Source organism: Hyla sarda, chromosome 10, assembly GCF_029499605.1.
Source record: "Hyla sarda isolate aHylSar1 chromosome 10, aHylSar1.hap1, whole genome shotgun sequence".
Taxonomy (NCBI): Eukaryota; Metazoa; Chordata; class Amphibia; order Anura; family Hylidae; genus Hyla; species Hyla sarda.
In genome coordinates this window covers 4,296,810-4,317,373 of record NC_079198.1, presented here as the reverse complement: position 1 = coordinate 4,317,373, position 20,564 = coordinate 4,296,810, and the positions used below count along the sequence as shown (strand labels likewise).

General features: G+C 44.3%; 1 protein-coding gene and 1 long non-coding RNA gene across 8 annotated transcripts in view; both read left to right on the top strand.

The window, feature by feature from the left end:
* The window catches only part of SPEN (spen family transcriptional repressor), a 60,083-nt gene extending 56,067 nt beyond the window's left edge, over positions 1–4,016 (top strand). For 3 of the 7 annotated variants that reach the window (XM_056544582.1, XM_056544581.1, XM_056544584.1), the window contains 4 exons: positions 419–787; positions 1,038–1,232; positions 2,052–2,210; positions 2,359–4,016. In XM_056544582.1, the coding sequence (XP_056400557.1) occupies positions 419–787; positions 1,038–1,232; positions 2,052–2,210; positions 2,359–2,490 (855 nt within the window). In that variant the 3' untranslated portion in view covers positions 2,491–4,016. The remainder of the gene's footprint in view (positions 1–418; positions 788–1,037; positions 1,233–2,051; positions 2,211–2,358) is intronic. The other 4 variants (XM_056544586.1, XM_056544585.1, XM_056544587.1 and 1 more) reach the window with 2 other exon arrangements.
* Positions 4,017–8,481: 4,465 nt separating this feature from the next.
* LOC130294185 (uncharacterized) lies at positions 8,482–15,128 on the top strand. Its single transcript, XR_008848422.1, has 3 exons — positions 8,482–8,808; positions 11,240–11,366; positions 14,271–15,128. It is a non-coding gene; the product is annotated as an uncharacterized LOC130294185 (long non-coding RNA).
* Positions 15,129–20,564: the final 5,436 nt, after the last annotated feature.

Here is a 20,564-nt window from a genome sequence, read left to right as displayed (position 1 = left end):
CCAAGTAGTGCTGCTTGATATTCCTAATTTATAGGTCTGCAGGAAGCTTGAAACCTCTATAAAAATGATTCTGCAGCTTTAAGGCTTTACTCTAGATTTAGGATGGGTTCACACAATGTAAAGTAAAAGCAAAAATCTTCCAGTAAAATAGGTGTAAAAGTGCAGTATTTCAACATTGAAATGACTGCAGTTATTGGTGTCTCCCTGACCCATTAACCCCTGTGTGCTCTAACAATTGCTTTTCCATAGACTTTAATGAAAATCTAAACATGTTACAAAATACAGCATAATTTTTTTTTTTTTACTGAAGTATTTTTACTTTCATTCTACCCCGTGTGAACATAGTCATAGTCTTGTGATTTTGTAAACATTGCCTTCTGCCTTTCTTCCTTTTAATATTTGCACCCTTTATTTCTAGGGAGGTCCTGACAATGAACATTCACATTCAAATACACCTGGTCGAAGCAAAACACCGCAAATCGGTCAAGACCCTAAGGTACCACAGTCTTCGGTTAGTGAGGCTCATCATCCAGCCCTTAGCAGGCATACTGGTCAGATGGAGTCTCATATTCAGCACCTGCAGAGAGCATCGGTGGATACATCTCAGACCTCCTATCCATCTCCTGTTACCATCAGTCTAAAACAAGAACTTCCCTCCCCTCACCAGTCCCAGAAGCAGGCCACCTTCATGTCCTCCACAACCAGCGCTCTCCAAAGGTCGGATGTGCAATCTCTTCCTAAACAGGAACCTCCACAAAGATCGGTGGACATGGTGCAGCTGCTCACGGTGAGTACGTCTTACTGATGTGGGAGATTTTAAATAATAATTAAATAATAAATTAAAAACTGTTAATTCCTTGATTTTATAAAGACAATGCATTTTACTAAAGTGTTTTTTAAAGCCAAACACACTCAATGTAAAACTGATTCAGCTTTGTTTGCAGCCTTCAGTATGTAAAAATGTTATATCTTGAGGTACAATTTATTGTGACTTAATGTTAACTTCTTCCTCATTTTGTATCTGCTCATTTTAACAGAAATACCCGATCGTATGGCAGGGCCTCCTTGCGCTGAAGAATGACACTGCTGCGGTACAGCTGCACTTTGTTTCTGGGAATAACGTATTAGCACACAGGTCTCTACCAGCCCCAGAGGGAGGACCTCCGCTGAGGATTGCTCAGCGCATGCGACTTGAGGCAACTCAGCTGGAAGGGGTAGCTCGCCGTATGATGGTGAGAGTTCATATTAAAAAGCATCTTTATTACCTGTCACTGTTGTTTTTGCTGATTCCCTACTGTATACAGCCGCCTCCGTGCCTGACCTGCACCACTAGCATACTTGGCATACTGGGTTTCCTTTGCTTGTGTGGTATTTTTGAAATATGTTTTGAAAATCCACCTGTGCTTCTCCCCGTAGAATTATTACATAGAATATGCTTTTCTTTTCTTTATTTATATTTTAAACTGTTGCCATCAGTTGCCAAAATTAAAAACGTGTTTGCCTGCAACAGGATTCCCTAAAAACACAGAGTAACACTTCAGAATACCTTTCATTCTCTGTCAGGATCTTACTGCTACTGTATTTTGTATGAAAAAAAAAATACTGGGGTGGAAAACAATCATCAAAGGGGGTTTATCCAGAATTAGAAAAATATACCTGCTAACTTCCAAAAACAGCACCACACCTGTCCCCGGGTTGGTATTACAAATCTGCTCCATTTACTACAATGGAACTGAGCTGCATTACCACAATACAAACTGAGGACAGGAGTGGCACATGGCAGTTTTTTTTTTAAATCATGGATTAACCCCTTTGAGGATGCAGAGTAAAGAGAATGAAGGAAAAGCCAAACTGTGTGATCAGAAGACTGATAGAGGAGTATTTGCACGGAGGTGTAAAAGGTTGCAGCCAACTGAATGCCCAATCACAAGATCTGTTGTTAGAAGTCTAGTGGCAGAAAAAGGAGTCCCAGACTCCGCAGTCAGTTTCGTCGATGTTGATTGTACATTAACACTATCTCCATTTGATGTTTGTTTTTTCTATGTTTGCAGGTGGAGAGCGACTACTGCTTGTTACTTGCTCTTCCTTGTGGACGTGACCAGGAGGATGTGGTAAACCAGACAGAATCACTAAAAGCCGCATTCATCACTTACTTACAAGCAAAACAGGCTGCTGGCATCATCAATGTGCCCAACCCAGGGTCCAACCAGGTACAGTCACATCAGCTGTTATATGATCTTACTGTTGGTGTCAGAACACTAAACATCCACTTTTTACTTGGTAATTGTTGGTCTTTGTGTAAAGGGTCATATGTTGTATATAGTCACCTAATCTGCCTCAAATATTTTTGTGTTTCAGCCGGCCTATGTCCTGCAAATATTCCCACCTTGTGAATTTTCAGAAAGTCACTTGTCCCGCCTTGCACCGGACTTACTAGCCAGCATCTCCAACATCTCTCCTCATCTAATGATAGTCATTGCATCGGCATGAGACCACTCACCGCCATCACAAACAACGCACTAAACCGTTATAAATAAATGGCTTAGTGAGTGCTCTGTCCCGCTCTGCTGTTGAGGATTCTTGTCCCGCTGGACGGAGCTGGCATTGCTGCTTCCCTGGATGTTTACATATTGCTTACGGACAAGCTGACGCACACAGGTGGCTTGATGCAACATTAAGGAAGATGGTGTCAGATTCCACGCCCAGAAACGTGGAGTATTCCAAGATGGTGGTTACTATTTGTGCGCTTGTTTTTTTTTTGTTTTTTTTTTCTTTAAGAGGAAAAAGGAGAAAAAAAAAAAAAGCTGAACCTGCCTTTGCACTAAATTAGTGACATGGACCTTTGTACAGCATTCCCTGCCCGTCCCGCCCCTTTTGCGTGTGTCATATTTTGAGCGACATGCTGTGATATAGAGAAGCCTGGATACAATGGACTGATGAGCAGAAACCTGTGAATATTGGACTTATGACCAGAGAGAAGCGTAAAAGACGTTTGTCGATAAGGAGACGGGTAGAGTGGCGGCCGGTCGCCGACGTCGTCTTCTGCAGCTGGTCTTATCTGCTCTGAGGACTTCTCACTCCTTTTCATTTGGGATGTACAGTTTACATGGGGAAAACATACAAAAGGGAGATCTATTTTCCTTTCCTCAGATATTCTAGGACTCTCCATGGGTGTGTGTATATAAGTATATATAATATATATTATATATATATAAATATATATAATACTGACTTTAGAGAAATCAGACCCCACGACATAACATTTTTTTTAATCTGTGCCAAAAATGTGTTTTCAGAAAGAATCTTATTTTCATACTCAGACGTATTGTCCCTCATTTGTAAGTGATTTTCATTAAGACATTTCTCCGCTCATCGCAATCTGTGAGGAAGTGTTATACACTTGGACAAAAGACTTTTTAACCACCCCTTCCCCAATATTTCCCTTCTATTTCTTCATTTTTTTTTCCAGACACCTTAATTTATGGATTTCTTCCCCTTCCCATCCTGGATTTTTTTTGTGTGTCCATTGGATTACAAACTTTATTAAAAAAAAAAAAAAAAAAAAAGCTTTCTACAGCTGTAGTATGTTGATGCTGTCCGATGTACAGTTTAGGTTATGCTCACATACAGAGGGTTTGTTGCGGATGTATAGTGCAATGCTGGTGATAAATGGCACCTATCTCCTTCTGAGAAACCTAATCAATTAATAGATGTAAGATAACTCTTTTTTTTTTATCTAATATTATTAGGAAAAGTACAGTATTTCCTGGCTAAATGAGTAATGAAGCTCTGGCCCTTTAAGAAAGGCAGGCTGGGGTGGGGCTGAGTTGACAGCCGTGATGGATAACTATCTTGACAGCATTGAGAGGCTTCCTGCTTTAGAAGTTGGAAAAGATCAATGTGTGTGGAGACTGTAAACTCGGGAAAGCTGTGCTGCTTTCTTCTGGGCAGATGTTATATGAGGAGCAATTTAAAGGGGTACTTTTTTTTTTAAATCAACTGGTGCCAGAAAGTTAAACAGATTTGTAAATTACTTCTATAAAAAAATCTTAATCCTTCCAGTACTTATTAACTGCTGAATACTACAGAGGAAATTATTTTCTTTTTGGAACACAGAGCTCTCCTGCTGACATCTCTGTCCATTTTAGGAACTGTCCAGAGCAGCATAGATTTGTTATGGGGATTTTCTCCTACTCTGGACAGTTCCTAAAATGGACAGAGATGTCAGCAGAGAGCACTGTGCTCGTGATGTCAGCAGAGAGCTCTGTGTTCCAAAAAGAAAATTAGAATGAGTGGAGGGAATCTTACGGTTATGTCCTTCACTCTCCACCTCTTTGTGACGTCTGCCCAGTATCACCAGAATTGCTCCATTAGAAATCTGTGAACCCCAGCAAGTGACTCTGGACAAAGATCGCAGCAAGCAGGAGCTCCTTTCCACTCTTCCTAATCAGTTGGGGGTCTCGGCACGGAGACCCCAAACAGTCAAAACATGACATGTCTTGGTGGTGGTTGTTTTTATATATATTTTTGGGGACAGAAAGACTTGGATCCCTTCCAAGCAGTTACATCATCATATACAGAGAAATCTTATTACAAGGCTGATAAATACCGTATTTATCGGGGTATACCACGCACCGGCCTATAACACGCACCCTCATTTTACCAAGGATATTTGGGTAAAAAAAGTTTTTTACCCAAATATCCATGGTAAAATTAGGGTGCGTGTGTGCGCGTGTATACCCCGATATACCCCCATTAAAGGCAGGGGGAGAGAGGCCGTCACTGCCCGCTTCTCTCCCCCTGCCTTTCCTGGGGTCTAGAGCGCTGCTGCCGGCCCTTCTCTCCCCCTAGCTATCGGCGGCGCTGCCCGTTCTGTCCCCCTGACTATCGGTGCCGGCGCCCCTTTGCCGGCGCCGATAGCCAGGGGGAGAGAAGGGGCAGCGGCACCGATTGCTGGCGCCGCTGCCTTGTTGCCTCCCCTCATCCCCGGTGGCATAATTACCTGGTTCGGGTCCGCGCTGCTGCAGGCCTCCGGCGTGCGTCCCTGGCGTCGTTGCTATGCGCTGCACGGCGCATGACGTCAGTGCGCCGCGCCGTACATAGCAACGACGCAGGGGACGCACGCCGGAGGCCTGCAGCAGCGCGGACCCGAACCAGGTAATTATGCCACCGGGGATGGGGGGAGGCAACGGGGCAGCGGTGCCGGCAATGGGTGCCGCTGCCCCTTCTCTCCCCCTGGCTGTCGGCGCCGCTTCTCTCCCCCTGGCTATCGGTGCCGGCAATGGGGCGCCGGCACCGATAGTCAGGGGTACAGAACGGGCAGCGGCGCCGATAGCTAGGGGGTGAGAAGGGCCGGCAGCAGGGCTCTAGACCCCAGGGAAGGCAGGGGGAGAGAAGCGGGCAGCGACGGCCTCTCTCCCCCTGCCTTTCCTGGGAGTGTATCGGCGTATAACACGCACATAGACTTTAGGCTAAAAATTTTAGGCTAAAAAGTGCGTGTTATACGCCGAGAAATACGGTAATCTGTACAAAGTAAAAGTCCGGGCTCTTGGAGGGAGGGGGAGAAACTTTCACCTTATTTGCATTTTGCCTATTCACTCCCCATTGGGATCCATTCGTAAATGAACTTGTATTTGGCAAATATAAGTATAAGAAAGAAAGTTGGATCTATTTTCCCACCGTATTCTATGGACTCAATAAAACGCAAAACAAGCAAATTGATTTGCTCACTCTGAAGAGAATCACTAGATCTTGATCTCTTTTGCTTGTTTTCTTGTAATGTGTTGGAAAATCTTTGGTTTACTCATAAGTGTTTGAGAATAGCCCTGAGTGAAATCTAAAGCCAAAAACGATGTATCCCAGGTTGTTTTATTTCATACCGTGTGAAGTCCATTTTAGACCCCGTGCACACGGCCGTGTTACAGATACTTTTTGTTGAAGCCACAAAGTGGGCTGCCCATAGACTGTATGAAATCAGTCAGAGATGCAGTTGTCGGTATTGTGGGTGCTTCTAGATGCCATATATATATACAGAGTTGTAGGGAGAATAGTGCTGCACAGTGGTCCCTCAAGTTACAATATGAATTGGTTCTGGGATGACCATTGTATGTTGAAACCATCGTATGTTGAGACCATAACTATATGGAAACCTGGTAATTGGTTCTGAAGCCCCAAAATGTCATCCAAAAATAGGAAAACGTGAGGATTAAAGATAAATAAGTAGATAACTAATACAGATAAAGCAAATCCTTACATATAACAGTAAGAAAGATCTGTTGGGAGCTGTAATCACTGTCTATTTCAGGGTTTCCCAACGAGGGTGCCTCCAGCTGTTGCAAAACTACAACTCCTAGCATGTCCGGACAGCCTTCGGCTGTCCGGGCATGCTGGGAGTTGTAGTTTTGCAAAAGCTGGAGGCAACCTCGTTGGGAAACACTGATCTATGTAGAGGACAGGAACTTCTTCAGGGTCCTGTACAGAAGACGCAATGTCCTAAAAAAATAAAATAAAAATAAAAAATAAATAAAAAAGGGAAAATAGAGCTGCCCTCACCTGATGCCCAAAGGTGCAGCTAACCCTGGCACAGGTAAAGAGTACAGAACATGTAATACCTCCCTGTACTGTAGGGGGCGCTACCAGACACCAGTCAGTGCATACACTTCAGTAATACAGGTAAAGAGTACAGAACATGTAATACCTCACTGTACTGTAGGGGGCGCTACCAGACACCAGTCAGTGCATACACTTCAGTAATACAGGTAAAGAGTACAGAACATGTAATACCACCCTATACTGTAGGGGGCGCTACCAGACACCTGTCAGTGCATACACTTCAGTAATACAAGTAAAGAGTACAGAACATGTAATACCTCCCTGTACTGTAGGGGGCGCTACCAGACACCAGTCAGTGCATACACTTCAGTAATACAGGTAAAGAGTACAGAACATGTAATACCTCCCTGTACTGTAGGGGGCGCTACCAGACACCAGTCAGTGCATACACTTCAGTAATACAGGTAAAGAGTACAGAACATGTAATACCTACCTGTACTGTAGGAGGCGCTACCAGACACCAGTCAGTGCATACACTTCAGTAATACAGGTAAAGAGTACAGAACATGTAATACCTCCCTGTACTGTAGGAGGCGCTACCAGACACCAGTCAGTGCATGCACTTTAGGAATACAGGGTTTTTACCAGTGAAATATCCATTCTGATTGGTCGGTTCTTCCAGCCATTGACACGTTTGGCAGATTCCATAGCATTGTATGTTGAGTCTGGTTTCAAGTTACAATGGTCCAGAAAAGACCATTATATATTGAAACTATTGTAAGTTGAGGGATCACTGTATATGATGCTGTCTGTACTGCAGTGCACATGAGAGAACATGTCCAGCAAGGCTTCTAGAGGAGAAAAGTGCTGTGCTTAGAGCAGGACCCCATTTTCTATGAAAACTCCCCATGTACACGGGGGCGTAGAATGTTAGCCAAAGCTGTTTGCAAAGATAATCGGGTGTTTTAGGAAGGCTGTCACAGTAGCTCGGAATCTTGCACTGTATATCTGTTGTTCACTGTTATCAGCCACTTCAGGCCAGCGAGTGACTGACTGTATCATTGAGATTACTGGCAGAAGTGTCTCTGTTACACATCAGTCCCCAAGGTCCTGGCTGAGGCATTTGCCATCCTACTGGAGGTCACGTGTGGCGTTTGTCATTTGACACTGGAGATATAGGACAAGGTATTGATCATGGAGGCAGAGAGGTTTCTACACTTCTGTCAGTAATCTCATTGGTACAGCCACTTGCTAGCCTGAAGTGTAGAAACTAGAGATGAGCGAACTTACAGTAAGTTCGATTCGTCACGAACTTCTCGGCTCGGCAGTTGATGACTCTTCCTGCATAAATTAGTTCAGCTTTCCGGTGCTCCGGTGGGCTGGAAAAGGTGGATTCAGCCCTAGGAGACTCTTTCCTAGGAATGTATTCACCTTTTCCAGCCCACCGGAGCACCGGAAAGCTGAACTAATTTACGCAGGATAAGTAATCGACTGCCGAGCCGAGAAGTTCGTGACGAATCGAATTTACTGTAAGTTCGCTCATCTCTAGTTACGAACTTCTCGGCTCGGCAGTTGATGACTTTTCCTGCGTAAATTAGTTCAGCTTTCCGGTGCTCCGGTGGGCTGGAAAAGGTGGATACATTCCTAGGAAAGAGTCTCCTAATACTGTATCCACCTTTTCCAGCCCACGGGAGCACTTGTAAGCTGAACTAATTTATGCAGGAAAAGTCATCAACTGCCGAGCCGAGAAGTTCGTGACGAATCGAATTTACTGTAAGTACTGTAATCTCTAGTAGAAACCTCTCTGCCTCCATGATCAATACCTTGTCCTATATCTCCAGTGTCAAATGACAAACGCCACACGTGACCTCCAGTAGGATGGAAAATGCCTCAGCCAGGACCTTGGGGACTGATGTGTCACGGGGCCCGAGATGTATACAATGAAATAACTAAATATAGTCCTAAAAGGAGGAAAGAAATAGCCAGACACACTACACATGCTCCTCTGTGACCACCATTTTAACATGTCATTTTTTACAGTTAATATGCAATTTAAGAAAATGTCATCTTTATATCGTGTCAATCAAACTCTCGGTGCAGAAAACCTGCAATGTGTTTGTCAAATGTTTCCAAAGGGCACCTTTTGTCTGACCGTCTCATTTGGGCTGGTATATACATTTTCTTTTACTATACAGGGAAGCGAAGTCTCCTGCACATTTCTATACCGTGGGACCTTCCAAAATAACCAGCTGGAAGGTGAGTATCAAGGTCAGAGAATTAATATGCAATAAGTATGGAATGAATTGTGGACAGAATTCTGGCTGCTTAACCCCTTAAGGACGCAGGACGTAAATGTACGTCCTGGTGAGGTGGTACTTAACGCACCAGGACGTACATTTACGTCCTAAGCATAACCGCGGGCATCGGAGCGATGCCCGTGTCATGCGCGGCTGATCCCGGCTGCTGATCGCAGCCAGGGACCCACCGGCAATGGCCGACGCCCGCGATCTCGCGGGCATCCGCCATTAACCCCTCAGGTGCCGGGATCAATACAGATCCCGGCATCTGCGGCAGTTCGCGATTTAAATGAACGATCGGATCGCCCGCAGCGCTGCTGCGGGGATCTGATCATTCATAACGCCGCACGGAGGTCCCCTCACCTTCCTCCGTGCGGCTCCCGGCGTCTCCTGCTCTGGTCTGTGATCGAGCAGACCAGAGCAGGAGATGACCGATAATACTGATCTGTTCTATGTCCTATACATAGAACAGATCAGTATTAGCAATCATGGTATTGCTATGAATAGTCCCCTATGGGGACTATTCAAGTGTAAAAAAAAATGTAAAAGTAAAAGTGAAAAATCCCCTCCCCCAATAAAAAAAGTAAAACGTCCGTTTTTTCCTTTTTTACCCCCAAAAAGCGTAAAAAACATTTTTTATAGACATATTTGGTATCGCCGCGTGCGTAAAAATGTCCGAACTATTAAAATAAAATGTTAATGATCCCGTACGGTGAACGGCGTGAACGAAAAAAAAAAAAAAGTCCAAAATTCCTACTTTTTTAATACATTTTATTTAAAAAAAAATTATAAAAAAATGTATTAAAAGTTTTTTATATGCAAATGTGGTATCAAAAAAAAGTACAGATCATGGCGCAAAAAATGAGCCCCCATACCGCCGCTTATACGGAAAAATAAAAAAGTTATAGGTCATCAAAATAAAGGGATTATAAACGTACTAATTTGGTTAAAAAGTTTGTGATTTTTTTTTAAGCGCAACAATAATATAAAAGTATATAATAATGGGTATCATTTTAATCGTATTGACCCTCAGAATAAAGAACACGTAATTTTTACCATAAATTGTACGACGTGAAAACAAAACCTTCCAAAATTAGCAAAATTGCGTTTTTCGTTTTAATTTCCCCACAAAAATAGTGTTTTTTGGTTGCGCCATACATTTTATGATATGAGTGATGTCATTACAAAGGACAACTGGTCGCGCAAAAAACAAGCCCTCATACTAGTCTGTGGATGAAAATATAAAAGAGTTATGATTTTTAGAAGGCGAGGAGGAAAAAATTAAAACGTAAAAATTAAATTGTCTGAGTCCTTAAGGCCAAAATGGTCTGAGTCCTTAAAGGGTACCTCTCGTCAAAAAAACTTTTGATATATAATAGATTAATGTATGCAGAATAACTTTACAATTGCATGTTATTAAAAAATATTCTTCTTTCTATTTAATTTTCCACTTTGAAGAAATGACCACTAGGGGTCTCCCTACCAGTCCTGGCAGCAAGCATTTCAGACTCATGCTGGAGTCCTAAACACTACGAGCTGCCAATCTGCTTTGTTCACAAAGGAGAACACTCGGAGCTGCCAGCCTGCTTTGTTCACAGCCTGTTTGGCTGTGAACAAAGCAGGCTGGCAGCTCTGAGTGTTTAGGACTCCAGCATGAGTCAGAAATGCTTGCTGACAGGACTGATCGGCAAAAATACAATAGAAAGAAGCATATTTTTCATTAACATGCTATTGGAAAGTTATTCAACATTCATTCATCTAAAATATATCAAAAGTTTATTTGATGAGAGGTACCCTTTAAAGGGGTACTCCGCCACTAGACATCTTATCCCCTATCCAAAGGTGGGACCCCCGATATCTCCCTGCTGCACCCGGCATTCGTTTAGAGCAGTGTTTTCCAATCAGGGTGCCTCCAGCTGTTGCAAAACTACAACTCCCATCATGCCCAGACAGCCGAAGGCTGTCTGGGCATGATGGGAGTTGTAGTTTTGCAACAGCTGGAGGCACCCTGATTGGGAAACCCTTGTTTTAGAGTGTCGGGTGCAGCGCCAGAGGCTCGTGACGCCAGGCTCGTGTATGGGAGGGGGCGCATAGACTTGTATTAAGGGGATCACGAGCCTCTATCCTGCATCGCCAGTCATCCAGCATGGAGCCATGTTCGCTCCATGCATCGGATGTCTGGGGTGCCGCAGCTGAGATCGTGGGGGTCCCCAGTGGCGGGACCCCCGTGATCAGACATCTTATCCCCTATCCTTTGAATTAGGGATAAGATGTCTAGGGGCCGAGAGCCCCTTTAAGGTTATCTGATGCATCTACACTCTGCTTTAATGGGGTGGGGGGAGATTGTGGTATTGCTCCTTATTCCTAACAATTAAGGTTTTGGCTTCTAGATGCAGAGATTTAGACGGTTGTGTGTTTTGATCATGGAGGAGCTGCAGCCTATGAAGTGATCAGAAGAACTATCACAGTTTATGTAACATGGACACCATTGAAGAAGAGAGGGAGATTTTTCAGCAGGTGAGATCATAGGAAAATTACTCCGCTTATTCTAAAAATCAAAGAGTGAATGAAATTACCTGGATCCTTACACCTTCAGTCTTGCACCAGACTTTATCCCAGCACATAAAGTAGATCTTGGAGTTTCAGTGGGGAAATACCCCTAAAATCTGAACAACCAGAAGTTGCACAGAATGTGTCTGTTGCATTTGTGTCAGCCTGTGCTCCACCAGACTGCGCCGCTGAGTAGCTATTAGAGATGAGCGAAGTTACAGTGATTCGATTCGTCACAAACTTCTCGGCTCAGCAGTTGCTGACTTAATCCTGTATAAATTAGTTCAGATTTCAGGTGCTCCGGTGGCTGGAGAAGGTGGATACAGTCCTAGGAGAGTCTACAGGGACCGGAGCACCAGAAAGCTGAACTAATTTATGCAGGATAAAGTCAGCAACCGCCGAGCCGCGACATTCGTGACAAATCGAATCACTGTAACTTCCCTCATCTCTAGTAGTTATAACCCCAGAAGGACTCTGCATAAGTGCGATCTGCAGTTAACAACCAGACTGTGTACTATACAGCACAGGGTACACAGTAGAGATGAGAGAACTTACAGTAAATTCGATTCGTCACGAACTTCTCGGCTCGGCAGTTGATGATAGAGATGAGCGAACTTACAGTAAATTCGATTCGTCATGAACTTCTCGGCTCGGCAGATGATGACTTTTCCTGCGTAAATTAGTTCAGCTTTCAGGTGCTCCGGTGGGCTGGAAAAGGTGGATACATTCCTAGGAAAGAGTCTCCTAGAACTGTATCCACCTTTTCCAGCCCACGGGAGCACCGGAAAGCTGAACTAATTTATGCAGGAAAAGTCATCAACTGCCGAGCCGAGAAGTTCGTGACGAATCGAATTTACTGTAAGTTCGCTCATCTCTAGTACACAGTTAGGAAACCTATATAAAATCAGAAGTTTGTCAGATAGTAATACCCTCTTAGACGAGCTTGTGCGGAAACATATTGGGACATGTCACCAACATGGCTTATTTTTAGCTCACATGGGATGTAAGGTGTGTGACCGAATTGTTATAGAATTTCACTATAAAATATAACTAAAAACAACAATAAAGGCGGCGAAGCAGCAGAGCTTGGTTATAGCACAAGGTTGCTGAAATAACAGTGCAGTTATAGTTGGCATTTGAAAAAACAAATATAAAAAGGAATAATTGTATAATTTGATATAATTCAATGCCCCTCATTTACTATTGCTAACACTACATGTTTTGTCGGGTTGTGCGCCAGAGAAATTCTGTTTGCGCCAGAATTAAAAAAAAAAAAAACAGACTAACTCTCCATTTTGCAAAGAAAACCCTTTAAAAAGGGGGCATGGCTGTTGGGGAAAGGGGTGTGGTCACCGAAAAGGGCGTGTTCCCAACATTTTCACAAAAAAAAAAAAAAAAAAAAACACACACAACTACATATTTACTAAGGTTTCCACAGAAAATGTGGTGGATTTCAGTGGATGAAAACAACTACAGATCAGAGCAGGTGTAAAAAAATAAAAAGGAAAGTGGAAAATGTATTGAAACCTTAGTAACTACCGTGGAAAATTAATTGTAGGGAATTAAAACCCACAAAGAAACCTACACAACACTCTTCGTAAATAATGTCCGGGCATGCTGGGAGTTGTAGTTTTGCAACATCTGGAGGTCCTTAGGTTGAAGACCACTGCTCTATAGTGTATCCCTATGCCCGGGCTGCAAAAGGTAAACAAAATAAACTTTAACTCGCCTTCCCCGTCGGTCCGGACCTGCTTCCTGGAGACGGGAACGTTGGACAGCCGTCAGCCTAATACCGGCCGCGGCGATGTTCCGCCTCTGCTGGTGATAAGCTGAGCCAACTGTCATGTAAGAAGCCGGCATCATACATAACAGTGGGCTCAGCCTATCACCAGCCGAGGTGGAACATCGCTGCGGCCGGTGATAGGCTGACGGCTGTCCAACGTTCCCGTCCCCAGGAAGAGCGTAAGGCCGACGTCTGAACATGCGTTAGTTTATTTTGTTTATCTTTTGCAGCCCGGGCACAGGGATACCGCACAGTATAGAGTGTCAGCGCCGGCGGCCGCAATAAACAGGAGGACGAGGAGGGCAGCGCTTGCGGGTGACATGTGAGTGGTACCCCGATGGGGACAGCACAGTGCTGGGCTAATAATTAATTTTGGGGGGGGGGGGGGGGAATACCTTTATATACCGTGGAACCGCCATAAGTTACAAAAATACCACGATACACATATCTGGCCATACCGCCCAGCTCTATAGTGACTAAACAACGTTTATTTTGTCATTATATAGGATATCTGCCTCTATAGACTCCTTGTGTGACCCATCTTATGTCACATAGGTCATCAGGGCCCTGTGACTTATACACTTGTAGCTGGATGTTACCCACATACATTTTGTTGTTTTAATTTTTTTTGTTACATCTACAACATTGTGGCAAAAAGTACATTTAATTGAATTCATGAATAAAACATGTTGGTAGAGGAATTTATTACAGGAGTCTGAAGATCCAGTTATTCCATGTATCACAAGGGGGGGGGGGGGGATAGATTTAGCATTGTTGGTGCAGATGTTGCAAAACTACAACTCCCAGCATGCCTTTGGAGATGGCCCCACCCTCCTTGCAGAGTTGAAAACTGGACCAAAGAGAGGCTGTCCTAGAGGCCAATGAAATGTAGAGGAGGGGATCACATGAGCGGATGGATGAATCTTGTCCAGTGGATCTAGACCGAAGAATAAGTAACTGCTTTAGTAGAATGAGCCTTTGCGAATTCTGGTGGGGGCCAGGCTGCAGACAGAATAGCATAAATTAATGCATTTGCAAATCCATCTGAAAGTAGACTTTTGAGGCTTTTTTCTCCTCCCCATGTATAGAATACACCTGTGCTGTGAAAGCCTCAGAGTTTGTTAGAGAGCATTACTGAATCAACAGCAGGATGAAGACCAAGGAGCTCACCTAACAGGTCCGGGATAAAGTTATGGAAATATGGCTAGGTTATTATAAAAAAAAAAAAAATCCCAAGCTCTGAACATCTCCCACAATACCATAAAATTCGTCAACAGTAAAAAAAAAATAAAAAAATATGGCACAACCGCAAACCTAAAAGACAAGGCCATCCATGCAAACTGACAAGCCGGGAAAGGAGAAAATTTATCAGAGAAGCAACCAAGAGGCCCATGGTAACTCAGAAGGAGCTTCCAAGATCTTATTTGAGAGAACAACTATTAGTTTATGGAACAGTGACAAGAAGAAAGCTGCCATTGAAGCCACAGGAAACCCAGTTGTGAGTTTGCCAAATGCATGTGGAAGACCCAGCAAACGTGGAGGTAGGTGCTCTGGATAGATGAGACTACAATTAAACCTTTTGGCCTTGGTGAAAAATGTGACGTGTGATGGTGCCATCATGCTGTGGGGGATGCTTTTCTTCAGCTGGTACAGAGAAAGGGGTCAGAATTGATGAAAAAAAAATGGATGGGGCCAAATACAGGGCAATCCCCAAGTTTTGAAGTATTGACTTTTTGTTGTCATTGTTTGTGTCACAGTAAAAGGTATTTAGCATTTTATAAGGTACTATGCTAGTTTTCTTTATAAAATGGTAAAAGTCGATTTGAAAATCCAGCTTGTAACAGTAGCAAAATGTCCAAGGGGGTGAATACTTATACAAGGCACTATAAATCATCAAACAACTGACCACATTAAAAACCCAAGGTTTCCGAGGAGGGATCAGGACAGGAAAGTAAGGTTATGATCTGAGAAATGTTAGCAAAGGAATGAACAGACGCTATCAGGGAGAAATGCTGTACAGTGACCTCCCGACCTACAATGGCCCCGACATACGATCATTTCAACATACGATCACTCTCAGAGGCAGCATCAACATACGATGCTTTTGTATGTCGGGGCCATCGCATAAACGGCTATCCGGCAGCGCAGACTGCTTCAGCTGCCACCGGATAGCCATTTACGGTGCCCCGTGTGGTCCACTGACGATCACTTACCTGTCCTCTGGGCTCCGGCGCGTCCTCTTCGGGATCCCCTGCATCGTCGGCGCTCTCCATCGTCGTCATCAGGTTGCTGCGCGCGCCGTCGCGTCATCCAATAGGAGCGGCGTGCGTAGTGACGTGATGGCGACGACGGAGAGCGATGATACCGGGGAAGCAGAGGCCTTGCCGGAGCATCGGGGACACCACGGGGACGCTGTGACAGCGATGGAAGGCGACATCCAGGGCAGAGGTGACGAGCGGCGACGGTCCGTGAGTATAACCTCCAATACCAGTGGTCTTCATCCTGTGGACCTCCAGTTGTTGCAAAACTACAACACCCAGCATGCCCGGACAGCCGTTGGCTGTCCGGGCATGCTGGGTGTTGTAGTTTTGCAACATCTGGAGGTCCACAAGCTGTAGACCACTGTCCTATACTTTTCATTGCACGGATCCCTCAACATACGATGGCTTCAACCAATGATGGTCCATTTGGAAGGGATTACCATCATATGTTGAGGGACCACTGTATATGGTAAGCTTGTAGCCTCACAAGTCTATTAGCAGCCGTCACTGCTTGTAGAAAAGACATCTTTAGCACAAGGTACTTAATATGGACCTCCTCCAAGGACTGAAAGGAATAAGCATGTGGAACTAACTCTTAGGACCATGGAGAAATATTTCTGCTCTGACCACCAAGTGGAGACAGTAAATGGCTCAGAAGAAGGTTGTGACCACCTGGATCTGCAGAAGTCTAGACTGGAGAAATGCGGAGATTGCAGCAATCAGGACTGTTATTGCATTCAGGCTTAACCCCTTGTCGCATCCGGTTTGTAGGATTTCTAGGATCTTTGGGACCAAAGGAAAACTGGGGTCAATCTGCTTAGAGGTACACTAAGCCTGGAAGACCTTCTCTATCCTTGCCTGAACTGTTGGTTACCTTACTCCTTAAGTGATCCAAAGTACCCAATACCCTGTCAGTAAAGTCCTTGACATTTAACAGGGTCCTGGTCAACAACCAAACAGTCAGATGAATGACCACGGCTTCTGGCAGGGCTGTGTGCCCTGGGACACCAAGTTCTGTATGTGTGGTATCTCCTTTGACTTATCAATGAGTTGGGGGAGCCAGGATCTCTTGGGCATAAATGGAATGGCCTGATCATCTCTGATCTTCATCAATACCCACATTATCATTACCATATATCTCGGCCAGCTCCAATATCCAGGGTATGGAAATGAAATCTACAGCCACAAGATTGTCCACAAGGTAAAGATTGAAGATCTCTGCAATCGGAAACCACTCCCCAAGGAACGGTTGGTTGTGACCTAGACAGTCGGCTATGTTGTCCATCCAGATCCTCACTGCTTAGGCCCAGAGACGATAACCAAAGTGACAAAGGACACGGTAGATAGTCCTTAATTTTCTTCAGTTAGAGGGTAAGATGCTTTCTGTGTGTCACCAGTCCCCAGAGATGGTAGGTCCTGAGAGATGAGCAGGCCAACCCCAAGTTGTCTAGTTATGGTGCATCAACTACGCCTCACCAACCCAGGGATCAACAGGTGGGGATGAAGGGGGTGCATAACCTCCTGTCTTGGTCCAGATCTTCAGCACCTCCCTAGAGCAGTCTTAAATGCCACAGGGCCATGGGACAGCATGTGCCAAGGAAGAGAGACCACCCAAAAATCAAGTTAGAGTCCCTTGGCCCTCTGAAGAAGTGGAGTCTTCCCCCTGCTCCAATGGATGCATCTCTGCCTGGACAGCCTTAAAAAACCTAGTAGTCTTCTCTTCCGGCTACGTCCTCTTTAGACAGGGAGCATGGAGACCACTGACTTTGTCTAGCACTCTTCCTATGGATTCTTTAAAGGGGTTCTCCGGTGCTTACACATCTTATCCCCTATCCAGCTGGGCACCCCCGTGATCTTGCACGCGGCACCCCGTTTGTAATCAGTCCCGCAGCGTGATGGCTATCACGCCCCCTCCCGTCGGCTTGCATTGAGGGGCGGAGCGTAACGTCACACGGGGGCGGAGGCGTGACATCACACGCCGCCGTCCCTGTAGTCGCCCGTAATCAGACCCAGAGCAAACACGCTCCGGGGACTGATAACAAACGGGGTGCCGCATGCGTGATCACGAGTGTCCCCAGCTGTGGGACTCCCGGGATTTGGCATCTTATCCCCTATCCTTTGGATAGGGGATAAGATGTGTAAGCACCGGAGAACCCCTTTAACCCCCTAACAGAGGACTGAACCAATTCCTTCACCCATATACCAATATACCTCATGGCGGATTCCTCCAAGTCGGGATGTTTAGGTTGACAAGTGTCAAAATCCCTGTCATAAGGAAGTGGAGTGTCACATTTCCTCCAAGTCAAATTCTTCCTCTTAGAAGTCGCCTTCCGACCACTTGAGCCCCAACCACCAGAATCCAGAGATGACAGAAGGAAGTGAAAACTATTGAACAGAAAACGGGGAGAGGACTTGATGCTGTAAAGCAAAACTTCTATCACAAAGCGCGCTGCAGTAAAATGGATAGCAAGTAACCCAATACACACAAGCAGCAAGAGGATACCCACAGTGGAGTCTTTATATAAATACACAGAGAAATCCCTTCCACAGACTGAGTGGGGAGAGAGACAGGAACGAGCAGAAGTTTATTTATTTATAAAAAATAATAATACAGGATTCACACATTACTTGTCTCTTCTCCCACTGCCTTCTCTCTGTCCGGATCATGTTTCACATTCTGGGTAACAAATCGGTGTCATTGCAGTCTTGTATGGGAAGACAGTAATTACATCACTACCTATCACCTTTAGGGGGGCTATACAGCTATAAATAAAAATGGGGGGGGGGGATGTATCAACTATGTTTATCCTTGGGCGGTCTTTATTTAGCACTGTCTTGTTTTGTGAATATATTAGTTTTTTGTTTTTTTTCCAAAGATCAGTTAACCCCTTAAGGACAACAGCAGTAAATGTACATCCTGGTGCCCTGGTACTTAATGCACCAAGATATACATTAAAGGGGTATTCTGCCCCCTAGACATCTTATCCCCTATCCTGCAACGGGACCCCCGCGTTCTCTCCTGCAGCACCCCCTGTCATCTGCTGCACGGAGCTAACTTCACTCCATGCCTGATGATGGGCGATACAGGGGCCAGAGGATCATGGCGTCACAGCCCCATGCAGCAGATGACAGGGGGTGCTGCGGAAGATATCACAGGGGGTTCCTGGCAGCGGGACCCCCAAGATCAGACATCTTATGCCCTATCCTTTGTATAGGGGATAAGATGTCTAGAGGGAGGAGTGTCTCTTTAAGGTCCTGCATTCAGACTATGAAGCCAGTGCAGGAGCTACATTCACTTCATATACTGTAAGTGATGGCTGCTATCAGTAGCTGTGTACTTACAGTAAAAGACGAAGAATGTTCTCAGTCATTAACCCCTTAAATCCCATGATTATTAGCAATCACAGCGATGCTAACTGATCGGCACCCTTGCAACGTTTGCGGGGGTCTGATCAGCTGACAGGCCTGCCGGAGGCCCTCTCACCTGAAAAATAAAACAGAATGTAAAATGATCAAAAATACCCTCATACAGCACTGTAGATGGAAAAATAAAAAAGTTATAGGGGTCAGAATACAGCAATTTTAAACAATACATAGTTTAAAAAGTTTGATCTTTTTTTTTTTTTAAAGCAGTATAATAGAAAAGCATGTAAACATGGGGGATCGTTCTAATTGTATATACCTATGGAATGAAGAGAACTTGTCGTCTTTACCGTAAAGTGCACTGCGTAAAAACCAAACCCTCCAAAATGGCGGTTTTCTTTTTAATTTTCTTTGGTTGTGCTGTACAATTTATGGTAAAATGAAAGATATCATTAGAAAGTACAATTGGTCTCCGGACTTAAAGGACAATTATCATGATTAAAACTTAAAGGGGTACTCCCGTGGAAAACTTTTTTTTTTTTTAATTAACTGGTGCCAGAAAGTTAAACAGATTTGTAAATTGCTTCTATTAAAAAATCTTAATCCTTCCAGTACTTTTTAAGGGCTGTATACTACAGAGGAAATGCTTTACTTTTTAGATTTCTCTGATGTCATGACCACAGGGCTCTCTGCTGACCTCTGCTGTCCATATTAGGAACTGTCCAGAGCAGCATATGTTTGCTATGGGGATTTTCTCCTACTCTGGACAGTTCCTAAAATGGACAACAGAGGTCAGCAGAGAGCACTGTGGTCATGACATCAGAGAAATCTAAAAAGTAAAGCATTTCCTCTGTAGTATACAGCCCCTAAAAAGTACTGGAAGGATTAAGATTTTTCAATAGAAGTAATTTACAAATCTGTTTAACTTTCTGGCACCAGTTGATTTAAAATAAATAAATAAATAAAGTTTTCCACGGAAGTACCCCTTCAAGTTTAAGATTGCTGGGGCCCCCCGCGATCTCCTGTTTGGAGCCCTGGGTCTCCATCAGCACAGGAGCACGTCAAGACCCCTGCCCGAAGCGGGAGCTGCCACGCCCTGAAGATTGCCGAACGGCTCTCCCATAGAGCTGTATGGAGGGGGCACAGCGGCTCCCGCTTCATGCGGGGGTCGTGCCGCGCTCCAGCGCTCAGACCCCCCGCGATCTAAAACGTATCCCCTAAATTTTTTCATAAATTTTTTTAATCATGATACTTTTTTTTAAAAAAAAAGGTAACTATTTTACTCAGTGACCCCTCCTGTTTACCTGCACTATAACCCAGCGTTTTGGGATTAGTGTGGGTGAACAGGCTGACCATTTCCCTTAAATGCGGCGGCACTAGGACCACTCGGAAATGCGCCGTTCCCATAGACGGCAATACATTTAAGTGCGGAATCCGCAGAAACATTGAACCGGTTCAAAGTTCCGACAGACGCCGGAATCGGGATGTTTTCTGCCACGTGCACAGTGCAGCAGAATCCCATTAAAATCATAAGGACTCTATAAAAAGAATTTAAAAAGAAATAAACGGGATTTTTCTGCACCTAAATTTCCCATAGTATATATGTTTTTTGGCATTTTTATCCATTACAGATATTTAGATTGACAGATTTTTTTTCTTTTTTTTTTTTTTTAACGAATGTGTAGAAAAAAAAAGTTTTTGTTTATTTTATCAACCTATAAAGGTCGATGGAAAGAAAAACGCCACAAAGTAAAAAAA